Genomic DNA, 15,938 nt, shown 5'->3' on the forward strand with positions numbered 1-15,938 from the left:
CATATTCCTTACAGTAGTAAATTGGCCATATTGTAAATGCATGGTACCACTATTCTTTAAACTCTGTCACAAATCTTGAACAATACAACTATGATTACAGGAAACCTTCTAGCACTGCTTCCCAAGCTTTGGTTCACAACCCTCATTGGGGTCACGAAAACAGCAGATGCATTGTGAACCCTTCCTTCTCTGAGAATTCGCTCTGCATCAGCCCTTAGGCCCAGGCAGTGTCCTGTTCTGTTTTGCACTGCTCCTTTATCAATCTTTATCCAAGGGATGACAGAGGAGTGCAATGAGCCTTGTGGGTGGGAGCATGTGTATGTGACTTCATAAACATCTTGTGTAGGTTGCAAACGTTGAATAAGAAGGTACAGGTCCTGCAGTTGCGTCTAGTGGGGTTTTCCTACTGACAATCACAGGTTGCACCTTTACAGTGCTGCAACCTGTAGGACACATATGCAGCAAGGAAATACAATTGGACCTTCATTCTGTTTTCCATTACTGGGGAATATGGACAGCATGACTGAAACCTCCAAAGACATGGAATCATATTTTTAAAAAATAGATTAAAAAACAGATTTTCATGTTACCATGATGCATGATATATTGATCTATTATATACAATTTTAATTATTGAAATTTGACTGTTACCACAATGTTTTGTTTTTATTTTGTTCGCATTTGGAGTCATGTTAATTTTGAACAGTAAAGATGGGATCATCTTGGGGATAAATAGTTTAGGTATCACTGCTGTATGGGGTAATGTTTTATTTTGAAAACAGGAATCCTTTTGGACATTCAACCTTTGCTGGAGAAAGAGTAATAACTGATGGAAAAGCTCCATGGAGCTACAGAAACCCCATAGAGTGATAACTGCTTAGAAATCACAAAGGAGGAAGCATAAAGCTTCCTAACTCACTTAATATAGGAAAAGTGCATAAGGAAGTTTTACTTCTCTAAGGAGCCTGATGGTCTTGGTGGTGGTAGAAGAGGTTGTAATAAATACTTTCAAAAAGACATTACATGGATGCATATAAATGAGGAACCTGCAGCGGAATTCGAAACACAGCTGTTCTTTCAGAGCCAGTATTGGCACAGCAGGCTGAATGGTCTCCGGTGTTATAAGTTTCTACAGTTAAAGCTCCATGTTATCTTCTGCAGTTCACAGCTGCAACTGGCATTGCATTTATTGACTCTTGTAGTCTTATTGCTTCAACACCTTTGTCTCTGACTCCTTCCCAAGTGCAATCAGGATATGTCCAAGATATGACAGTCTGTAGTTCAAGTTTGCAGCAACTAGGAGATAGTGAGGATTGCAGATACTGGAGAGTCAGAGTCAAGAGGATTCTGGGTAATCCAAGATGGAGGATGAGAAACATTTCTGGCTGTAACAGCTGCTCCTTTTTGAGATATTTTGGGTGTTGGAGGTGATTTCCTTGAATTCCAGGAGCAGCAATAACTGGTTTATATGCTGTTGCATTGTTTTGGAACTTTGGAGAGAAAAAAGTCAAAACAACAGCACTTTTAAAAGGGAGAGGAACACACAAAGGAAGCACATGGTGAGGTCAGTGTAGGAGAGAGAGAGAGAGAAAGAAACCCACTTTGCTAACCGATACAACAGTGAACCTACACAGTTACTACCTTTGCTGTTTGAATTCATGTATTGCTGGACATCAGAGTGTGTCTGGGAAAATTAACAAACAGTGAAATTTGCAACTAACCTTGGAGGAACCTGTTTGGGAGAGGTCACAGCACAGAGCCAAATAAGTGGATATTTTAAATGTGGTCTTACAGTGAGTCTGCAATAGTGAGTAGAGTGGGCTCTTTCTTGATCATATGTTTTATTGAGATCTGTCTCTTGATTAAACTTAAAATATAAGCCATGTATTAACTTAGCCTGGAACAGTGTTTTGTAAAGGAATAAAGCAGTGTTATTTTCTGGGTCTGTAGATTGAAAGAAGCAAAAATGGCCGTTAGTAGAGTGATATGCTCTTCTTGTCGGATGTGGGAGTTTAGGGAGAGTTTATGGGTTACTGAGGATTATATCTGTAATAAATGCCATTCGTTGCAAATCCTATCAGATCGAATGGATCGGTTGGAGAGGCAGTTAGAGGCAATGAGGAATTTACAAGAGCAAGGGGATGTGATGGATGGCAGTTATAGGAAGGGGGAAAAGTTGCAGATACAGTCACATAGATGGGTTAACTCCAGGAAAGGTAAGAGAGGTAGGCAATTAGTGCATGAGTCTTCTGTGGCTATCCCCACTTCAAACATGTATGCTGTTTTGGAAAATGTAAGGGGTGATGGATTCACAGGGGAACGTGGCACGAACAGACAAGTTTCTGGTATTGAGACCGGCTCTAATGCAATGAGGGGTACGTCAGGTTACAAGAGATTGATTCTGTTAGGGGACTCTTTAGTCCAAGGTTCAGACAGACATTTCTGTGGCCAGCAGCGAAAAATCAAAATGACGTGTTGCTTCCCTGGTGACAGGATCAAGGATATGTCAGAGAAGTTGCACAATGTTCTTAAGGAGGAGAGAGGCCAGCAGGAGGTCATTGTACACATTGGAACCAACGACATAGGAAGGGAAAAGGTTGAGATTCTTAAGGGAGATTACAGAGAGTAACACAAGAATTTAAAAAGGAGGTCCTTGAGAGTCGTAATATCTGGATTACTCCCGGTGCTACGAGCTAGTGGGGGCAGGAATATGAAGATAGAGCAGATTAGATTAGATTTAGTGTGGAAACAGGCCCTTCAGCCCAACTAGTCCACATCGACCTCCAAAGAGTAACCCACCCAGACCCATTCCTCCTAACTAACGCACTTAAATCCACAGGCAATTTAGCATGACCAATTCACCTAACCTGCACATCTTTCGACTGTGGGAGGAAATGAGAGCACCCGGAGGAAACCCATGCAGACATGGGGAGAATGTGCAAACTCCACACAGACAGTCGCCTGAGGCTGGAATTGAATCTGCGTCCCTGGCACTGTGAGCAGCAGTACTAACCACTGAGCCACCGTGCTGTGGTGTGTGGGAGAAGGATTCACCTTTTTGGATCATTGTAAACTGTTTTTGGGGTAGAAATGACCTGTACCAGAAGGACGGATTGCACCTAAATTGGAGGGGGACTAATATACTGGCAGGGAGGTTTGCGAGAGCTGCTTGGGAGCATTTAAACTGGTAAGGTGGGTGAATTGGGTGGGGTGAGGGTGGGAGGGTGGCAGGGAGATAGTGAGGAAAGATTTCAATCTGAGACTGGTACAGTTGAGAACAAAGACGAGTCAAACAGTCAGGGCAGGCAGGGACAAGGTAGAAAACAAGTTAGGACTGATAAATTAAACTGCATTTATTGCAATGCAAGAGGCCTAACAGGGAAGGCAGATGAACTCAGGGCATGGTTAGGAACAGGGGACTGGGATATCATAGCAATTACAGAAACATGGCTCAGGGATGGACAGGATTGGCAGCTTAATATTCCTACAGGAAGGACAGAAAGGGAGGCAAGAGAGGAGGGGGAATGGCGTTTTTGATAAGGGATAACATTACAGCTGTACGTAGGGAGGATATTCCCAGAAATATATCCAGGGAAATTATTTGGGTGGAACTGAAAAATAAGAAAGAGATGATCACCTTATTGGGATTGTATTTGTAGACCCCCGAATAGTCAGGGGGAAATTGAGAAACAAATTTGTAAGGAGATCTCAGTTATCTGTAAGAATAATAGGGTGGTTATGGTAAGGGATTTTAACTTACCAAACATAGACTGGAACTGCCATAGTGTTAAGGGTTTAGATGGTGAGGAATTTGTTAAGTGTGTACAAGAAAAGTTTCTGATTCAGTATGTGGATGTACCTACTAGAGAAGGTGCAAAACTTGCCCTACTCTTGGGAAATAAGGCAGGGCAGATGACTTTAGGGCCAGCGACCATAATTCTATTAGTTTTAAAATAGTGATGGAAAAGGATAGAGCAGATCTAAAAGTTGAAGTTCTAATTTGGACAAAGGCCAATTTTGATCATATTAGGCAAGAGCTTTCAAATGCTGACTGGGGGCAGATGTTCGCAGGTAAAATGGGAAGTCTTCAGAAATGAGATAACAAGAGTCCAGAGACAGTAAATTCCTGTTCGGGTGAAAGGAAAGGCTGGTAGGTAAAGGTAATGGTGGATGACTAAAGAAATTGAGGGTTTGGTTAAGAAGAAGAAAGAAGCATATGTCAGGGATAGACAGGATAGATTGAGTAAATTTTTAGAATAGTATGAAGGCAGGAGGAGTATACTTAAGAGAGAAATCAGGAGGGAAAAAATGGAACACGAGATAGCTTTAACAAATAGAGCTAAGGAGAATCCAAAGAGTTTTTACAAATACATTAAGAACAAAAAGGGTAACTAGAGAGAGAATAGGGCCCCTCAAAGATCAGCAAAGTTGCTATGGAGCCATAGGAGTTGGGGGAGATACTAAACAAGTATTTTGCATCAGTATTTACTGTGGAAAAGGACATGGAAGATATAGAATATTGCAAAATAGATGGTGACATCTTTAAAAATGTCCATGTTACAGAGGAGGAAGTGCTGGATTTCTTGAAATGCATAAAAGCAGATAAATCCCCAGGACCTGATTGGGTGTACCCGAGAACTCTGTGGGAATCTAGGGAGGTGATTGCTGGGCCTCTTACGGAGATATTTGTATCATTGATAGTCACAGGTGAGGTGCCGGGAGACTAGAAGTTGGCTAATGTGGTGCCACTGTTTAAGAAAGGTGGTAAGGACAAGCCAGGGCACTGTAGACCAGTGAGCCTGACATTGGTGGTAGGCAAGTTGTTGGAGGGAATCCTGAGGGACAGGATGTACATGTATTTGGAAAGGCAAGGACTGATTAGGGATAGTTAACATGGCTTTGTGCGTGGGAAATCATGTCTCACAAACTTGACTGAGTTTTTTGAAGAAGTAACAAAGAGGATTGATGAGGGCAGAGCGGTAGATGTGATCTATATGGACTTCAGTAAGGCATTCAACAAGGTTCCCCATGGGAGACTGGTTAACAAGGTCAGATCTCATGGAATACAGGGAGAACTAGCCATTTGGATACAGAACTGGCTCAAAGGTAGAAGACAGAAGGTGGTGGAGGGTTCCTTTTCAGACTGTAGGCCTGTGACCAGTGGAGTGCCACAAGGATCGGTGCTGGGTCAACTACTTTTTATCATTGGTATAAATGATTTTGATGTAAGCATAAGAGATTTAGTTAGTAACTTTGCAGATGACACCAAAATTGGAGGTGTAGTGGACAGCGAAGAAGGTTACCTCAGATTGCAATGGAATCTTGATCAGATGGGCCAATAGGCTGAGAAGTGGCAGATGAAGTTTAATTTAGATAAATGTGAGGTGCTGCATTTGGAAAAGCAAATCTTAGGAGGACTTATACACTTAATGGTAAGGTCCTATGGCGTGTTGCTGAACAAAGAGACCTTGGAGTGCAGGTTCATACTTCCTTGAAAGTGGAGTCGCAGGTAGATAGGATAGTGAAGAAGGCGTTTGGTATGCTTTCCTTTATTGTTCAGAGTATTGAGTACAGGAGTTGGGAGGTCATGTTGCGGCTGTACAGGACATTGGTTAGGCCACTGTTGGAATATTGCGTGCAATTTTGATCTCCTTCCTATCAGAAAGATGTTGTGAAACTTGAAAGGGTTCAGAAAAGATTTACAAGGATGTTGCCAGGGTTGGAGGATTTGAGCTATAGGGAAAGGTTGAATAGGTTAAGGCAGTTTTCCCTGGAACGTCAGAGGGTGAGTGGTGACCTTATAGAGGTTTATAAAATCATGAGGGGCATGGATAGGATCAGTAGACAAAGTCTTTTCCCTGGGTTGGGGTAATCCAGAACTAGAGGGCATAGGTTTAGGGTGAGAGGGGAAAGATATAAAAGAGACCTAAGGGGCAACACAGAGGGTGGTACGCGTATGGAATGAACTGCCAGAGGAAGTGGTGGAGGCTGGTACAATTGCAACATTTAAGAGGCATCTGGATGGGTATATGAATAGGAAGGGTTTGGATGGATTTGGACCGGGTACTGGCAGATGGGACTAGATTGTGTTGGGATATCTGGTCGGCATGGACGGGTTGGACCGAAGGTTCTGTTTCTGTGCTGTATATCTCCATGATTCTATGACTGTATAATAAGGTGTGGCACTGGGAAAAGCACAGAATGTCAGAATGCAGCTGAGGAGCAGGAGAACTGACATTTCAGGCTGGACCCTTCATCAGTTCATGCTTACATTACACAACTGTCTGAAGCCATGTTAATACATTCAAATTATAGCTGATACAGCTGTAGGATTCTTGCAGATGCAGAGTTAAGATGTCCTAAGCACCTAATCTATGGTCCCACAGGCTATCGCAGACAAGCTCACTGATCTTGTGAATCATAAGGGTTTCCATTCTATTGATGTGTATGTGCTATATGGTCTGTGGCAGTGAATTAGATGGTTCTATGCTTATTTTTGAGGTAGCCGCTCACTATCTTGTGTTCATCTTCCATTCTCTCGCTCTTTGTCCTGTCATGTTTTGGATAGTATCCTGTGTTTTGAGCCAATCTCATACTGCCTGTTAGTTCACCACAAACTGAACAGTGTGATCCAGAAACACAATGCCTTCACCAATTTTAGGGAGATTCTGCCCAGTTGCTGCTTGAATCCATAAGCACATCAGAACCAGCAGCAGGAGTAGGCCATCTGGCCCTTCGAGCCTGCTCCACCATTCAATAAAATCATGGCTGATCTTTTTGTGGTCTCAGCTGTACTTATCCCTCCTCTCACAGTAACCCTAAATTCCTTTATTGTTCAAAACATATTTATCTTAGCCTTAAAAACATTTACTAAAGTAGCGTCAACCACTTCACTGGGCAGGAAATTCCATAGATTCACAAGCCTCTGGGTGAAGAAGTTCCTTCACAGTTCAGTCCTAAATCTGCTCCCCCGAATTTTGAGGCTGTGCCCTCTGGTCCTAATTTCACTTGCCAGTTGAAACACCCTCTCTACATCTATCTTATCTATCGTTCATAATTTAATATGTTTTTATAAGGCTCCCCCTTCATTCTTCTAAATTCCAATGCTGGGGCGGCACGGTGGCTCGGTGGTTAGCACTGCTGCCTCACAGCATGAGGGTTCCAGGTTCGATTCCAGCCTTGGGTGCACGTTCTCCCTGTGTCTATGTGGGTTTCCTCCGGGTGCTCCAGTTTCCTCCCACAGTCCAAAGATGTGCAGGTCAGGTGAATTGGCCATGTTAAATTACCCATAATGTTGGGCTGAAGGGCCTGTTTCCACACTGTAGGGAATCTAATCTAATAATCCCAGTCTGCTCAGTCTCTCCTCGTAAGACAATCCCCTCAACTCCAGAATTGACCTAGCAAACCTCCTCTGCACCCCCTCTAGTGCTAGCACATCCTTTCTCAAGTAAGGAGACCAAAACTGCGCAGTACCCCAGGTATGGCCTCACCAGCACCCGATATAGCGACAACATGATCTCCCTGCTTTTAAACTCAATCCCTTTAGCAATGAAGGACAAAATTCCCTTTGCCTTCCTAATTACCTGCTGTACCTGTAGACTAATCTTCTGTGATTCATGCACAAGGACAACCAGGTTTCTCTGCACAGCAGCATGCTGCAACCTTTTACCATTCATGTAATAGTCCTTTTTACTGTTATTCCTAACAAAATGGATGACTACAAATTTATTAACGTTGTGTTCCATCTGCCAGACCTTTGCCCAATCGCTTAAAGTATCTACGTTCTCCAGCAAAGTTTCACAGCCCTTTACTCTGCCACTCATCTTAGTGTCATCTGCAAACTTTGGTATACTACATGTTGTTACCAACTCCAAATGATCTATGTACAGAAGAGTCTCGATTATCCGAATGAGATGGGCGGGGACTATTTCATTCGGAGAATTGATTATTCGGTTAATTGATTCAATGCCTTTCCTCTGGGGCTCCGAGTTTTTTGTTAAGTCTGCTCCCCGTTCAGGATACTAGGCAGCAGCTCAGCGTGTGCAAGCCCCCCCCCCCCCCATCCCCCCATCCAACCTCACCCCTGTCCGCATCCCCATCCGCCCCCCAACTTTGTATGTTTCTATTGGGACCTTGAGATCTTCTTCGGATAATCCAAAATTCAGATAATTGATATTCGGATAATTGAGGTTCCTCTCTAAATTGTGAATAATTGTGGTCCCAATCCTGATCCTCAGGCACACCACTAGTTATAGATTGCCAGCCAGAACAGCACTTATTTATCCTCATGGTTTGCTTCCTCTTAGTCAACCAATCCTCTGTCCATGCTAATACATTGCCCATAGCACAATGCATCTTTATATTATGCAGCAGCCTTTTGTTTGGCACCTTGTCGAAAGCCTTTTGGAAATCCAGGTACACACATCTACTGGGTCCCCATTGTCCACTGTGTCCATAATTTTAGTTTAGGATGACCTGCCCTTCATGAACCCATGAATACAGAGATCCTCAACTGCAAAAAATCACTTTGCTGGCACTTACTTTGATTCAGCTGACCCTCAATAGCAAATAAATCACAAGACTTCATGTACTCTATTCCCCTGACTTAATACTGAAGATAGAATTAGCCTAAGTTCCTTTTAGTATTGTTCTGGCCACTCACAGCATGAGACTCTGAGTTTGATTCTGAACTTTAAAGTAACTAACACCCTGTTACATTCTCATCCCACTGTCCTCTGCCTTTAAAATATGCAAAATAAGTGGATTTGCAACACTGGGTTAAACAGCATGCAGAAAGCTGCATGTGAGATCTACTGGGGGGTTACCACTTTGGTGCTATTTCCATAGATGATCATTCCTGGGACCATTTAGTATTTGCCACCTCCCACTAGTGTGTGGAAGGGGTTTCGAGATAGTTTTTGACCATCAACCCTCCTTTGGCTTTGCATTGTCTCGGGTCTATATGGTGATTAATATTGGAGGATACATCACCATACAGTCCTCAAAAGAGGAACAATTCTCAGATAATAAGAAGGTTTATTGATTAATGGCAATAAGTCCCAACTATGTTTGGTCAGGCATCATTACTAGGACCTTAGGGAGTTGTTACTAATACATCTGCTCCCTCTGAAAGCTAGGGGTGAAATCCATGTCTGAGTGTGTCATCTGTCGCATAGCTGGAGCCAATGTAACATTAACATTAATGTCTTCAGAACCATTACTATATACAACAACATCCTCTCTGAGATACATCTGAAACTGTCATCTAAGAAATTATCTCCATGATCCACTGTTTGCCATTTATTTTGCATTGTTAAATTAAGACAAGTCAATTTTCCCATTGATAAATTATAATAATTGTGTGTAAACTTACGTCTAGCTTGTTGCATTTAGTTACAGACACAAATTAATATTGACAACAAAAACAGGCTTTTTAATGTTGGGTTCATCTGACCTCGAGGCAGAAATTTAAAATCAGTACACTTTTCTGGATCTGCCTAACTGCATTATTTTTCCACAGTAATACTTTAGCTGTAATCTGTAACCAATAAATTAGCTCATAAAGTAAGAAATCCTCCATCGATTGGCACTCATTCCTTTTATCGTTTCACGTTTGTTGCTGTGAAGAGAGGTTGCAACAATGACCACATCTTCTAACCATACAAGCCTGTGAGTGATGTTAACAACAATTATATCTTAGCAGCTAACCATCATGAGCAGGATCCAAATGACAGGTGATTCCACATCAATGCGATGCAGATTATTTTGTTTTGTTGCTGGTCATTGTCACAGCTATTTCACAAAATAATTAACAATGCACAGTATTTTAGAAGCAGATGAAAAGGAAGTCTTTCAGTGCAAGTTCCTAGCTGGAAATGTCTACTTTAATCAATTCAATTTACATATTCTTTCCCTGTATGTTTTTTATAGTGTTCTTTTTCAAAATACTCAATCAATTCCCCTTTTAATGGTTGTAGTCCGTGCCTCAGTTACAACATAGTAAATCAAGCCATGCTACTAATGCAAAAAGAATTGTTCAAACCTTCTCCTTCATTCTTATTCTTAGGAAAAATCCATTGTACTTTGTATTTATTGGCGCCCGTTATATTTACTGGTGTACTTTTCCAGAAATTAGATTTTGTGTCTCTCTCCCTTGCCCCATAGGTATTGTGTAGAATTTAAAGTGAAATCATTGACTCAGCATTGCTTGCTGGAAAACCGTCCACACACTCGGTGGATGCAGTATCTGCGAGAAGGATTCACTGTTTGTGTAGAATGCCAGCCTCCCGCTCTGAACTCGAAGTTCCAAAGATGTTATGGTGATGGCTCTGAAGCTGAAAGGCAAGCAATTACCTTTTTCAAATGTTTTTCATAACAAAGGTAGTTTCTTGCTTACTAGAATTGTGTCTTAGAGATGACAGAATTCATTATTCCTAAAGGTGTTGGGTATGTTTTGTAATAAAGCTGTTAAATGTTATCCAGTTATTTAAGTCATATTTCATTTGTAGCCAGAAACAGCATAGAGAGCTCATGAAGATTTACATCATGGAGGTAATCTTGATCGTATGCAACAGTGTAAGATGGACCTAATTAATTCAGTTGTCTGTTATAATGACAGCTGAATCCTATCATGTAAGTCTGCTAGTTTTGCAAGGTAAAATTAATATGGGACTTGCTAGACCATAATTTGCATCAAGGCAAGTCCTTTGCAAAGTTGTCTGTCTGATCCACTGTCAGTTAAATCCTTTCTGCTTGATGCTTCCAACATTACGCCACTCTACCACAATGAAGGTAATGGTCCCTGCTCAATGTTTCCATCCTCCTCCTCAGAAGACTGCACCCACTGTCCCAGTTCTTCTCTGTCCATCATGTCCTCTCTTTGCCTGCTCCCGTTATACAGAGCATGACATGAAATGATTGGGGTGTACCACAAGGCTCCCCTGACTGCTTCAAGTGTCAGAATGTTGTATTCAGGATGCCGAGGTTCTGCTCGACATTGGCCCTGGTGAAAGAATGGGTTTGTGTTGTAACTAGATTCACCCTCAGTCATGGTGTTCTGTAATGGAGTCAGCAGCCATAGTTGCAGACTGGAGCTCTTGTCTCCCAATAATTATCTTTGTAAGGCATCCAACCTTTATATTGAAGCAGGAACATGAAAGTTCTCAAGCTTACAGGCATCATGGCAGTTCCCACGGTACTTAATGCAGATTTCTAAAAGGTGGTACTGATGATCACAGATGACTTGTACATTGATGGAATGGAACCTTTTTCTATTGATGAAATGAGTTGCATTATGATGTGGTTCTCACAACATGATGTATGTACAGTCTTTAGCACCTGAATATAGGTAAGCCAGCGATGAGGGCAAAGCTTGCTGCCTGAACTGCAGCACTGACCTAGTCAGAGGGAAATGAGATGAAGTGGTGTGATCTGGTACAGATTGTAATGGGAACAGCTTTGATAGATTTATAGATTGAGGATCCTGCACAGGTCCCCAGTGGATTCTTGGAAGCAGTTGATTGCATAAAAATTGAGTGCAGCCATCACCTCGATGACTTCTGGGATAGGATCACCCACTCATCCCTACAGGTTGCCAATACCATTTCGGTAGATGACACAGTTCTGTGACAGTTCCGTAGAACATCTTCAGTCAGTGCTGGCATTGCACCTCCTTCTGCAGGAAAGGAGATCGGGAGCAATAAAAGACTAGTCAAAGCCCATTTCCCAACCAACCTGATGACAGCCTTGACTGATGAGTGACCAGGTTCCTAACTGATCTCTGTGAAGGTCCCCAAATGACTTACCGCTAATCTCTGAAGTGGTTGCAATGGAGCTGGAGGCCTGAAGGTAGCTCAGTGCCCAGACTGCATCAAGTGACTGACTGACTGTATATAAGCCTCTGGACTGTTATAAGACATAATTATGACTGATTGTGGTGGGAGCCCCTGATTGATGACAGGCCCCTTTGACTTTTCAGAAGACTGTTCCTATTATATTTTGAGAGGTGGCCAATTGTTTGAAGCACATTCAGTGTGAATGCTGTGCACGTGTCTTACACATGCTGTAGGTGTGACATTTATGTAGCATGGTGCCATCCAACAACATGTTTACCCCCTTGACAGATCACTGCTGACAACGATAACAAGCTGTCTGGCTTTGTGTCTGTGCTAAAAGGCAGGAGAAGACAGAAGTCCAGTGAGCTTGTAAGCTCTGCATGAGGCTGCAAAGTACAAAAACACAAGTCAAGGCAGTGCAGAGATACTAAGAGCGTTCATATAGTTGCAAAGCGAGTGAGTGCTATGAAAGCAGCCAAAGAGCTCAGAGATACACTCTGCTCCCATGCATGATGTGGGTGCCTGTCCCTGAATGCAAGTTAATTTGGCAACAGCATTAAACTGAAAGGTGCCCTGTGTGTTTCAAAGTGCTATGTTGACATAGAGAACTCTATTCTAAGCGAGGAGGAAGTGGGGACTGCAGATGCTGGTGATCAGAGTGTGGTGCTCAAAAAGCACAGCTGGTCAGGCAGCATCCAAGGAACAGGAGAATCGATGTTTCGGGCAAGAGCCCTTCATCAGGAATGAATCAAAGATGTGACATGATGATGTAGTGAGGCTAGTGCATGTTCAATACTCACCTCCCTGGATGGCTGGCTGCAGGTGGTCACTTTCATGCACCATGCCCTGAGATCCTGTTGAGAAGATGAAGACCCAGAGAAGCTATTGGTGAGCCCCCAGGTACTTGCTCTGATTTTCATGTCAGGAATTGTCGCCATCTTGTTTTGATCATTCGGGAGAATAGCAAACTGCAGATAGATGAGGTGAGAACAGGTAATAAAAAAATGTTAATGCAAGCAAATAAGCCTCTCAATGCTCACCAGTGAGATTTTCATTTTGCCATTTCAACCTTGCCTACAAAATCAGACTTCTTTCAAAGTCAAGAATCTCATTTTTCTGATCGCGCCATATTTTTCCAACTGACATGCCATTGACCAAATTTTTCAGGGGCTGAAGAATCTTTCAGTTCTTCTAAATAGTAATATTGAAGTAAGTTGTTGTATTCACTCCCTGAATCTGACATTGATGAGATGAAAATGAGTCAGTTTCTATAAGGTTTAGGTGGATCTGAATTTTACCAGTTCCCCTAGGACATATGAAGCTTCACAAATTGGTGGTGGACGTTATTGTGAGAGCAAGCTGACCTGTTGCCATCGCCATGGGATATTGTCAATGGCTGTCCACTGACCTGAGGCAGGTGGCTAGTTAGTGATTACTTCTCAGCCCACGAGCACTTTATCCATGTTTGGCCAGCCCCCATGCATGGGGAGACTGCCGGGTGGATACTGGTAGGTTCCCAGTGGAGTTCCTGGGGCTGTGGGCCATTCCCTAATGACCACTTCTCCATGGTGCATGGAGAGCCCCCCACAACGATAACCCCCCGCACTGGCGCTGTCACTTTCTGGTTTCTGGGACCTGCCTGTCCAGCCTCAGAATTTTAAAAAAATCTTTCCTGGTCTTTCTGGTTGCTTCAATCTGAAGATACCAAGTCCCACTTCCTGTAGCCTCAGCCCCTTCTGCAGCTACATCTATTGATAACACTGCTGGGCCTATGAGCTGACAGCCCATTGATGGAGTTGGCAACTCTGAAAGGCAAGGCTTAATTGGACAATTGCCTCAATAGGTTGCTCTTAATAGATCTGCTGTTGGTTCCAGGGGCAGGACTACTTGTTGGAAAAATCTAGCCTGTGAGCTATTGCAGCAGATTAAAATCCAGGAACAGCAGTGAACATTTTGCATTTCCATGTGGTGTTATTTCACGTTACTGATATTTTCCTATATTACAACTGTGATTATACTTAATATGTCTTTAAAGCACTTGGAAATATCCATAGTTTATGAAAGGTGATATATTAATAGAATTCCTTCTGTTTTTCTTAAACAACTCTCTAACACATGGTGAATGCTCATGTTCATTGTAAATCCAAAAATTAATTCAGGTTTGTGTATTTAAATGAATAGTTATAATGTTTCCACTGAATGAAGTTTGTACATTTCACCAGTTTTGCCAAGTGTAGAACTACCATGCTGCATACAGTAAATCTCGTTAAGTCAAGTCAGGAATTCCTGATGAAGGGCTTTTGCCCGAAATGTCGATTTTCTTGCTTCTTGGATGCTGCCTGACATGCTGTGCTTTTCCAGCACCACACTAATCTTGACTGTGATTTCCAGCATCTGCAGTCCTCACTTTCGCTGAAATTTCTTTAAGTGACCATTCTGTGAATTTGCTTTAAGTACTGAATGAGACTGATAACGCTGTAGAAGATAGCTTATGTGGAAAAAAAGATAGTAAAACTAATTCTGAAGTTCAGTGAATGGTAATTGTTATTCACATGGAATCGTTAAAGTGCATGTGTGTCTCTCTCTCACAGGAATCAGATTCTGCAGTGGCATGCAATCGGTAACTCTCAATGCAGAGGAACATGGAAGTGGATTCGACAGATCGAATCATGTTCTTGTCCTTCAGTTCATAGTTTTTTATTCATTTGAAACCAACCTATCCCATCCATGGAGAACATCCATTTTATTAATACTTGCTAAGCACTTATACTACAGACATCAGTCACCTGGAATCTAATTGAAACAATACTAAGACTAAACATATGATATATTCTGAAGTCTGCAAAATATTGTGTATATACATATGGTGAAGTGGCTGAACTGTTATTTTCTCTAAACTGTTTTATTTATCAGCATTTTCAATACATTGTATCCCATCACAGTACGTGAGACAGAAAAACTATCTTTAACCTTTCACGAAAAGCAATAAATCAAATGAAGAGGCAGATTTTAAGCTGGATTTCCCAAAGAACTTTCAAAAGTAAAAATAACAAGCCAAATGTTACAAAATAAGTTTGGTGATTGGTTACAGGAGTTGCTTTACATGTCAGAAAGTCTCAGTTACTGCTGAGTGATTGTTTGACGTCCATAATGTTCCCTGTACAGTCTGACATTTATTATTCATAAATATTTAATTGGCAAATCTAGTGCACTGTAACATGTAGCTAGCTGAAGAAACACAGAGCATTCATTTCCATGGTCCTTGGTGAAAATCTAGTTGTGGCTGGGAAGCATCATAATTCATGTCAGTGAAAGAGCAGATAACTGTTCATTCCAGCAGACCTTTCTCTCACTACTGAACAATTTTCATTTCTCATTACGGTTTACTCATGGGTAACGATGTAACAACTCTGTGACTTACTAGGAGAAATCGAAATTTCAATGTGAAATCCTGGCAAGAATGTAAACAAATGAGAGACTTGAGGGGAACACTGTGCAGAGGATCAATGGTATATTCCAATTATATATTTGCCTATGGTATTCGCATCGACGACAATGCCCTGTTCCTGAGTAAATACTGAAGAAAAGTATTTGCCTATGAAGTGGAGAATCTGTAGGTGAAACTGCCATTTTAAAAATAAACTGGTTAACACTTTTGCAGTAAAATAGTTTGGTACGTTCTTATCTTCATACTAATGTTCGGCTTGTGTAAAAAGACCACCTAGTTGTAAACCTGTATTATTGCCTGTCTTCATTCTTCAGCCACTCAAATGTCCCTGAAACTTTATTTCATGCCTTTGTAACCTTCAAACCCAACTTGTTCTGAATTTTACCCACTATAAAGTTTAGCTCATTGTGCACTCTGTGAAATATATCACAGCCTGTTCACTTCATATTACCATTGATTTTCACAAGCTACTTGTTTCTCAATGTAATGACTTCAAAAGCTTCATCTTTGACTACAAATATCTCTACACCACTTCAGGACATCATGAGCAATGATATACTTTTTGAAGAGTAACCTCTGATGTGGGAAATGCATCTGTTGATTTACAAGGTAAAAACAATGACTGCAGATGCTGGAAACCAGAGTTTAGATTAGAG

General features: G+C 41.8%; 1 protein-coding gene across 2 annotated transcripts in view; it reads left to right on the forward strand.

The window, feature by feature from the left end:
* Positions 1 to 15,365, forward strand: part of si:dkey-7k24.5 (somatomedin-B and thrombospondin type-1 domain-containing protein) — a 29,905-nt gene extending 14,540 nt beyond the window's left edge. Inside the window, exons 4-5 of one of the 2 annotated variants that reach the window (XM_043710371.1) lie at positions 10,165 to 10,341; positions 10,509 to 10,934. In XM_043710371.1, the coding sequence (XP_043566306.1) occupies positions 10,165 to 10,341; positions 10,509 to 10,590 (259 nt within the window). In that variant the 3' untranslated portion in view covers positions 10,591 to 10,934. Of the gene's footprint in view, positions 1 to 10,164; positions 10,342 to 10,508; positions 10,935 to 14,425 lie in introns of those variants that run through there. The other variant, XM_043710370.1, reaches the window with a different exon arrangement.
* The last annotated feature ends 573 nt before the right edge of the window (positions 15,366 to 15,938 follow it).

The sequence above is a fragment of the Chiloscyllium plagiosum genome, chromosome 20 (assembly GCF_004010195.1).
Source record: "Chiloscyllium plagiosum isolate BGI_BamShark_2017 chromosome 20, ASM401019v2, whole genome shotgun sequence".
Classification (NCBI taxonomy): Eukaryota; Metazoa; Chordata; class Chondrichthyes; order Orectolobiformes; family Hemiscylliidae; genus Chiloscyllium; species Chiloscyllium plagiosum.